At 40.4% G+C, this 9987-nt stretch overlaps 1 protein-coding gene across 7 annotated transcripts in view; it reads right to left on the minus strand.

Moving 5' to 3' along the window:
• The window catches only part of LOC122551273 (serine/threonine-protein phosphatase 6 regulatory ankyrin repeat subunit B-like), a 223967-nt gene that overhangs the window by 156678 nt on the left and 57302 nt on the right, over positions 1 to 9987 (minus strand). For all 7 annotated transcript variants that reach the window (XM_043692915.1, XM_043692912.1, XM_043692917.1 and 4 more), the window contains 2 exons: positions 6184 to 6267; positions 2033 to 2111 (listed from right to left, as the gene is read on the minus strand). In XM_043692915.1, coding sequence (XP_043548850.1) covers positions 2033 to 2111; positions 6184 to 6267 — 163 coding nt within the window. The remainder of the gene's footprint in view (positions 1 to 2032; positions 2112 to 6183; positions 6268 to 9987) is intronic.

Genomic DNA, 9987 nt, shown 5'->3' on the forward strand with positions numbered 1-9987 from the left:
CAATGGCTCTACAATCTCCTCCCTTGATTCCCTGAGAATCCTAGGATAAATGCCATCAGGCCCAGGGGGCTTATCTATTTTCACCCTTTCCAGAATTTCGAACACCTCTTCTCTACATACCTCAAAGCCATCCATTCTACTTAATTGTGACTCAGTATTCACATTGACAATAATGTCCTGTTCCTGATTGAATACTGACGAAAAGTATTCATTCAGTGTCTCCCCAATCTCTTCAGCCTCCACACGCAACTTCCCACTACTATCCTTGACTGGACCTATTCCTACCCTAGTCATTCTTTTATTCCTGACATACCTATAGAAAGCCTTAGGGTTTTCCCTAATCCTACCAACTAAGGACCTTTCATGTCCCCTCCTTGCTGCTCTTAGTTCTCTCTTCAGGTCCTTCCTGGCTACCTTATAACTCTCAATCGCCCCAATTGAACCTTCACGCCTCATCTTTACATAGGCCGCCCTCTTCCATTTAACAAGGGATTCCAATTCCTTATTAAACCACGGCTCCCTCACACGACCCTTTCCTCCCTGCCTGATGGGTACATACTTATCAAGGACACTCAATAGTTGCTCCTTGAACAAGCTCCACATATCAATTTATAAGGTAAACCTTCCATTCTTAGCAATATCCTGGTAAATCATTTCTAAACTTGCTCTAATTTAATAATATCCTTCCTCTCTCTTTTTCATTTTTGCCTTGCACATCAGTGCCCATTTTTCCAGAAGTCCATAGTTAAATACCCTTCTATGTTAATCCAAACAGTTTTAGCCCAAACCATAAATGGTTTCCCACATGACAATGAGGAAGGCAAATGGTCTCCCTTCAGCTTTACAACCCATCTACAGCCTTGGACATAGCTGATCACTCAATCTTGCTCCTATGCTTCCCCACAGTTTCCTAGCTGGGAGACACTACAGTCTCATGCTTCTATGATCATTTATATAATCATCATTATTGGCCTCTCTTTGTCCTCTAGATTGGCATCGCCCAAAGTTCTAGACTTGGATTGCTATTTTTGATTTACAAGCTGCCCCTCAACATCATCAGAAAATACATCATGTACAGTGATGGCATCCATCTTTAACAAACTACCCCATAGTATCACTCATGTATCAGATTTCTTGTCTGACATCCAGCATTGGTTGAGCAACCATTTCTACAATTAAATAGGAAGATTGAAGCTATTGTCTTCCATTCCTCTCACCGGCAAGTGTCAGAGGCTGAATCAAACTGCAGATTTAGCATCATATTTGGTACCAAAATTAGCTTTGTGATCACACAGATGGATATTGCTTACTTAAATCTCTACCATTTCCTGGCCAATCTCTGCCTCAGCTCTTCTGCTGCTGAAACTTTCATTCATGTTATCTCTAGGCTTTTCTGTTCTGACAGATATCTGAATGGTCTCCCATATTCTGCACCCTATAAACATGAGATTGCCCAAAACTCTGGTTGCCTGCATCTAAACTTAAGGAAATACTTTTGGCCTATTAATTCTATAGTTGTCGACCTACATGACTCCTGATTAAACGGCGTCTAGATTTTCAAGTTGTCATTCTTGCTTTCAATTCTTGTATGATTTGGCTCTTCCCTAACTCTAACCTCCTCTAGCTCCACCTTTCAAGTTAATTGCACTCCTAATTCCAGTTTCTTGATGGCTCCACAATTAGTACTTGCTCCTTCAACTACCTACTTGCCAAGCTTTGCAACTGTATCTCATCTTGCTCTTCTCAGGCATTCTAAGACCTAACGCTTTGATGAAGCTTTTGTTAAATCAATCCTCATATCTCCTGGTGTCATATTTTGTTTTAAGTCTCTATTAAAAGGGGAGAAATAAAGTAGTGTGAACTACATTGTGTATCAAATAAAGATTTCCTGAATTTTTAACAAACACAATGTTTAATTCCACATAATCTTGTATGCATCATCACGGTTCAAAAAATTAAAGCAAAAACTTAATGCCAATCTTTTCTGTTCGGAATTAACTTGCACAAATAGGAATGTCAACACTGGACTTACCTGACAAGATAAGAAGCTCGATGATTTCAGCATCACCAAGAAAGGCAGCTGCATGTAGTGGTGTCCGCTTTTCAGGATCCTTTTGAAAAAAAATCATAATTGAGCATGTTAAAATGATATACATAAATAATCTATTCTGAGTGTCATTAGTGAATTAAATTTGAATGTGGAGATGAATGGTATGGATTAAAAACTGACCATGCCAATCATTGACTAGACATGTGAGTCAACAGGGTCAAATGACTCATTCAAGATTGCCAGGGAACGATCAATTTACAGCATAAAGTGCATTAAATCACTCAATTCTCTGACACTATTTGTTCACACACTAGGAACTTCATTCAATTCCATAAAAAGAGGAAATAAATACATAGTTATTCTGTATTTCATGCCTTCCAGCAAACTTCGACATACCATGTTGATGCACACACTTAATATTCTATGAAACTAATTTATGTTTGTATTATCAAACTAAAAATTCTTAAAAGGCTCCAAAGTAAATACGCACTGATCAATCTGGAATTGTACGATACAGTATTGTTCTGCATTTGGTGTTTTTAGGCTGTGTTAAGATTCCCAGAGACAACAAACATTAAAAGTTAAGTCCAAACAACCAGCATTTAACTAAAAGAATCAGAAGATTTCATATTTTTAGGAAATACGATTGTTGCTGCACATGAAAACACCCTTTTGATTAGCTGACCTATTTCTCTTTCTAATGAAGTTAACAAACCTTTTGGCAAATTTGATGATATCACCAAAGAATTCTGTTGCTGACAAGCTGATTTTTGTTTTTCACTGGAGAACTACATAAATAATTGAAACATTTTAATGAGATAAGGGTAGACCTGCTGGCTCTAATCTCAAGCTTAATAGATAGGTTGTGCACTGGTTAAGTTCTCTCAATTCCAAGCCTGATTTTGTTAACAAAGCATTTCAAATTCCTTTCCTTTCATCTTGCACTTCACACTTTAATCTCCAATCTACAAGTTATACTCCCATGTCTTATATTTCTAATGCCCATTCCTTACTGCTCTTCAGGAGGTTACAGTGAGCTGCATTCTTGAATTGCTGCAGTTCATGTGGTTGGTGTAAATAAAAGGTAAAGTCGCCAGAGTCCCCTCAGACTATGGGGCTGCTCTCTTCTCATTAGAGAGAAGAGTGGTGGTGGTTAACCTGAGGGTTGCCACACCTCAGACAAGGGAGAAGTTGCAAAGGAGAGTCCTTCACAGTAACCTCATCTGGTACAGGAAATTAACCCACACTATTGGCATTACTGCAACACAAACCAGCCATCAAACCACCTGATTCCCTTGTTCTATAATGTATCACTGAACCAGATTTTAGGTTTGAGCATTGGTCTTAGCTGGACTGGAGTTAGTGGTGCTTTCATTAAGTTTAGTGTGACCTTAGAGGTTTATAAAATCATGAGGGGCATAGATAAGGTGAATAGCAAATGTCTTTCGCTTAGTTTCAACTGCTACCCCCACCCTAAGGTGCATACTGTTAAGGTTGAAAGAGAAAGATTTAAAAAGGGACCCAAGGGCCAACTTTTTCCCCCACACAGAGGGTGGTTCATATGCGGAATAAATTAGAGGAAGTGATTGACGCAGATACAGCTACAACATTTAAGATACATTTGGACAGGTACATGAATAGGAAAGGGTTAGAAGGATATGGGCCAAACACAGGCAAGTGGGAGTAGTTTAGTTTGAGAAACTAGGCCTGCATGGTCAACTTGGACCAAAGGGTCTGTTTCCATGCTGTGTGACCACGACGCTCGACAAATAAAGAAATAATTTTATTGCCACATGTATTTTACAGTTTCAAAATACTGTATTGCAAAATTATGCATTGCAAAATACAATAAATACAGAGAAAAGCTTTTATTTGTCTCAACATTATAGCACCATCGTGATAGTTTTAAGAACAAGAGAAACATGAAAAGGTATAGCTTAAAGAGAAGTCCACCTAAATTCTGAGCCAGCTGAGAACCACTACCACCTCGTTGCCACCTGCGCAGGACCCACCAACTTCAAACCACGTCTCTTGCCAAGGCTCACCTTGTTGATGTCACTGTGATGCCCTTGCACCACTGCTTCACTGTCACCAGGCCAAACCAACAATGAAATCACCAACCCTCAGGTGCCATCTTTTGCCACTGGCCTACCTCACTGACACTGCCTCCATCAACATAGCATCTGCTGATTCCGGAGTCCCATGTTCACCACTGAAAGTAGGGGCTTGCTCTTCTCATGCAAAAAAAACAAACACTGCAGGGAAATGCTGCTGGGCAAACCAGATGGATTAAAATTCAATACATTCCCAGGGCCGGATAAGCTTCATCTCAGTATGTAAAGGAACAAGCCCAAGAAGTAGCAACGGTGCTGGTCATTTTCCAAATTTCTATAGACTTTGAAACAGTGCCTAGGGATTGGACAGTAGCTAATGTAACCTCATTTTTTAAGGGAGGCAGACAGAAAACAGTCAATTACAGACTGATTAGCTTAAGATTCGTAGTCAGAAAAGTTCTAAAGCTCATTATACAAGAATGTAACAATGGAACACTTGGAAATTAATGACAGAATTGGACAATCAGCATGGATTTATGAAGGGGAAGCTGTGCTTGACAAATCTGGAATTTTTTGAAGATATTACTAATACAGTGGATAAGGGGAAGCCAGTGGATCCTGTTTACTTGGACTTTCAGAGGCTTTTGATGAAATCCCAGTAAGAGATTAGCATGTAAGGTTGAAGCACATGAGACTGGAGATGGTGTACTGAAATGGATTGAGAATTGACTGACAAACAGGAAACAAAAATACAAATATTGTATAGTGGCAGGCAGTGTCTATTGGAGTACCACAAGGATTGAAGCTTGTACCTCAGTTATTTTTAACATAACACTATTAATGATTTAAATAAGGGAACCACTTGTCCTATCTTCAAATTTGCAGATGACACCAACCTGTACAGGAGAGTATGTGGTGAGGAGAATGCATAGAAGCTTCAGTGTGATATGGACAAATAAAGAACGTAGGCAAATACATGACAGATGCAGTACAATTTGGATAAATGTGAGCTTATCCACTTTGGTAGCAAAACCAGCAGGCAGATAATTATACGAATGACAATAGATGGGGGTGGGGAGTGTACTAAGACCTAGTTGTTCTCATACATTGGTTACTGAAAATAAACATGCAGGTGCAGCTGGCAATCAAGGAAGAAATGGAATGTTGGCCTTTGGAGCAAGAAGATTCAATTATAGGAATAGGGATGTATTACTGTAATTATACAGGGCATTGGTAAGACCACAATTGAAGTATTGCTTACAGTTTGGTCTGCTCATCTGAGGATAGATGTTCTGGCTATTGGGTGAGTACAAATAAGATTCATTGAATGGTTTCCTGGGTTGGTAACATTGATGTACAGAGAGAGACTGGATTGACTAGGACTATATTCATTGGAGTGACAAAGAATGAGGGAGGGTTGCATAGAACCCTATCAAATTCAAACAAGATAGATGCAGCAAAGATGTTCTCGATGATCATGGAGTCCAGAACCAAGGGTTGTAATCTAAAGGACAAGAGGTGGACCTTTTACGACAGAGACGAGGAGAAATTTCTCCACCGAGAGAACGGTGAGACTGTGGAATTCTCTGCCACAGAAAGTATTGAGGCCAATATATTGAAGACTATCAAGAAAGATATGGTGTAGTTCTTAGGACTAAAGGGATCAAAGGGTATGGGAAAATAACGGGATCAGTGTACTGAGTTGGAAGTTCAGTCATGATCATATTGAAAGGTAGAGCAGATTCGAAGGGTCAAATGGCCTATTCCTGCTACTATATTCAATGCTTTTATGTTTCTACTGGATTTCAAACTGAAAGCCTCTTTCAGTATAGAAAGGAATACACTTTCAATGGTATTTTCTTATGAATGTCAGATAAAGAGAAGTATTGAAAAACATCCTCGTTTTGGCAACATGCTCTTGGACACAAACTGAAACATTTCACTTTAGTCTCCAGTCAATTGAAGTTGAGCATTATGCATCAGAACAATCCAGCTATGAGTGTTCAGTTTTGCAAACTAATCAGTTAAAAATAAATGTTCTGGAAACAAATTTCTTGCTTACTAAAAACAGTAACCTACCAAAGCATTGACATCTTCGGTTTTATAAATCAACATTCGCACCTCATCAGGATCTCCGTTAAATATTGCCTGGACCAATGGAGGCTAGGAGAGAAAGAAAACAATTTCTTGTGTTGATCATTTTACAGAATTTTAAAAATATGTAGGCAGGTTCATATGAATAATAAAAAAAAGCTCAGAAAACAACACACATTTCAGCATTAAACTAATACAACACATTTCAAATTTCAGCCAGCTTCTCAATAACAGCCCTTTCTTCCCCATTTATAGTAATTAAAAAAGTACCTCAACAGTCTGAAAGAAAACTAAGAAAGTCAATACTTTGCCGATAAATACTGCAAAATCTGTTAATGCAAAATCAAAACAGTAGAGATAAAAGGAAAACTACCAAAGCAAATAATTTAACTGTAATAATTTTTTTCTGTGATTACACAATTACTTTCTTCCTTAAAAGAACACAAGTGGTAGGTGCAGAAGTAGACCAGAAGACTCATTGAACCCAGGCCATCATTCAACATAATCATTGCAATCTTGGGCTTCAAACCTGCCTGCCCACCTGTTCCCTGTATCAAATTCCCAGAGATAGCAAAAATCTGTCAATTCAAGCTTTAAAATTCATTCAATGATGGAGCATCCACAGCCCTGGGCTACAGAATTCCAAAGATTCAATAAACTTTTGCGTGAAGTCATTCTAACCTCCAGAAAATATCAGACCAATTTATACACTCAAAGGACACCTTGGCTATCCTCGAGGCTACAGAGATACATAGAATGTTTACAGCATGGAAAGAGGCCCTTCAGCCTATCATGTCTGTACTGGTCATCAAACATCCACAAATTCTAACCTCATTTTTCAGCATTTGGCCCTTAGCCTTGTAAGCTATAGTGTTTAAAGTTTTCGTCTAAATGGTTCTTAAATGTCCATTTAGGATTCCCATTTCTACTATCCTTTCAGGCAGAGTCTTCCAGATACCAATAATCTTTTGAATGTATAAACTTCTCTGCAAATCCCTTCTAAACCTCCTGTTCATCTCAAAACGGTATTCCCTCGTTATTGATTCCCTCTACTAATGGGAAATATTTCATCCTAATAGCTCTCCCTTCCCTGCCGTAGGAAAAATAATTCGATCCTCTTAGACGAATCACTTCAGCTGAGGTAAAATCTGATGAATTTCTTCTGCCCCCTCACATCCTTTCGCAAGTGTGGTGACCAGAATTCTACACAGCTCACCAGTTAGAGTCAGAGATGTACAGTACGGATCAGAACCTGCAGTCCAACTTGTCCATGCCAACCAGATATTGGAACCCAATCTAGTCACACCTTCCAGCACCCGGCCCATATCCCTCTAAACCCTTCCTATTCATATACCCATCCAGATGCCTTTTAACCCAGCCTGTTCAGCCTCTCCCCAATGCTCAAATCCTCCAACCCTGGCAACATCCTTGTAAACCTTTTCTGAACCCTTTCAAATTTCACAACATGTTTCCGATAGGAAGGAGACCAGAATTGCACGCAATATTCCAAACATGGCCTAACCAATGTCCTGTACAGCCGCAACATGACCTCCCAAACTCCTGTACTCAATACTCTGACCAAGAAAGGAAACCATACCAAATGCTTTCTTCACTATCCTATCTACCTGCGACTCCACTTTCAAGGAGATATAAACTTGCACTACAAGGTCTCTTTGTTCAGCAACATTCCCTAAGACCTTACCATCAAGTGTATAATTTCTTCTAAGATTTGCTTTCCCAAAATGCAGCACCTCACATTTATCTAAAACGCCTTCTGCCACTTCTCAGCCCATTGGCCCATCTGATCAAGATCCTGTTGTAATCTGAGGTGACCTTCTTCGCCGTCCACTACACCTCCAATTTTGTTGTCATCTGCAAACTTACTAACTATACCTCTGATGCTCACATCCAAATCATTTATATAAATGACAAGATGTAGAGGACCCAGCACCGATCCTTGTGGCACTCCACTGGTCACAGGCCTCCAGTCTGTAAAACAACCCTCCACCACCACCACCCATTGTCTTCTACCTTTCAGCCAGTTCTGTATCCAAATGGCTAGTTCTCCCTGTATTCCACGAGGTCTAACCTTGCTAATCAGTCTCCCATGGGGAACCTTGTCGAACACCTTACTGAAGTCCTTATAGATCACATCTACCGCTCTGCCCTCATCAATCCTCATTGTTACTTCTTCAAAAAACTCAATCAAGTTTGTGAGACATGGTTTCCCACAAGCAAAGCCATGTTGACTATCACTAGTCAGTCCTTGCCTTTCCAAATTCATGTACATCCTATCCCTCAGGATTCCCTCCAACAACTTGCCCACCACTGATGACAGGCTCACTCGTCTATAGTTCACTGGCTTGTCCTTACTACCTTTCTTAAACAGTGGCACCACGTTACCCAAGCTCTAGTCTTCCGGCACCTCATCTGTGACTAACTATCATACAAATATCTCAGCAGGAAGCCCAGCAATCACTTCCCTAGCTTCCCACAGAGTTCTCGGGTACACCTGATCAGGTCCTATGGAATTATCCACTTTTATGCATTAAGACATCATGCACTTCCTCCTCTGTAATATGAACATTTTTTCAAGATGTCACCATTTATTTCCCTATATTCTATATCTTCCATGTCCTTTTCCACAGTAAATACTGATGCAAAATACTAGTTTAGTATCTCCCCCATCTCCTGCAGCTCCACACAAATACCTTTGCTGATCTTTGACGGGCCCTATTCTCTCCGTTTTGTCCTTAATATACTTGTAAAAACCTTTTACGTTCTCCTTAACTCAGCTTTGGCAAAGCTGTCATGTCCCCTTTTTGCCCTCCTGATTTAAGTATACTCCCACTTCCTTTACACTCTAAGGATTCACTCGATCTATTCTGTCTATACCTGATATATGTTTCCTTCTTTTTCTTAAACAAAACTTTAATTTCTTTAGTCATCCAGCTTTCCCTATCCCTACCAGCGTTTCCTTTCACCCTAACAGGAATATACTTGGTCTGAATTCTCGTTATTTAATTTCTGAAGGCTTCCCATCTTCCAGCCATCCCTTACCTGCGAACATCTGCACCCACTCAGCTTTTGAAAGTTCTTGTCTAATACTGTCAAAATTGGCCTTCCTCCAATCTAGAACTTCAATTTTTAGATCTGGTCTATCCTTTTCCCATTACTATTTTAAATCTAATAGAATTATGGTCGCTGGCCCCAAATTGCTCCCCCGCCGACACCTCAGTCACTTGCCCTGCCTTATTTTCCAAGAGTAGGTCAAGTTTTGCACCTTATCTAGTATTTGGTTAGTCAACAAGTCTTATACAGCTCCATCATAACCTCCCTAACCTGGAGGTTAGAAACTAGGATGAGGTGGGGGAAGGGGAAATGAGGAAGACCGCATCGGGAGCAACGGTTTATGCATAAACCAAATCATCCGCCGACATTTCCGCCACCTCCAAAAAGACCCCACCACCAGGGATATATTTCCCTCCCCACCTCTCTCCGCCTTCCGCAAAGACCGTTCCCTCCGTGACTACCTGGTCAGGTCCACGCCCCCCTACGACCCACCCTCCCATCATGGCACTTTCCCCTGCCGCCACAGGAACTGTAAAACATGTGCCCACACCTTCTCTTCACCCCTATCCAAGGCCCTAAAGGAGCCTTCCACATCCATCAAAGTCTTACCTGCACATCCACTAATATCATCTATTGTATCCGTTGCTCCCAATGCGGTCTCCTCTACATTGGGGAGACTGGACGCCTCCTAGCAGAGCGCTTTAGAGAACATCTCCG

Source organism: Chiloscyllium plagiosum, chromosome 7, assembly GCF_004010195.1.
Source record: "Chiloscyllium plagiosum isolate BGI_BamShark_2017 chromosome 7, ASM401019v2, whole genome shotgun sequence".
Taxonomy (NCBI): domain Eukaryota; kingdom Metazoa; phylum Chordata; class Chondrichthyes; order Orectolobiformes; family Hemiscylliidae; genus Chiloscyllium; species Chiloscyllium plagiosum.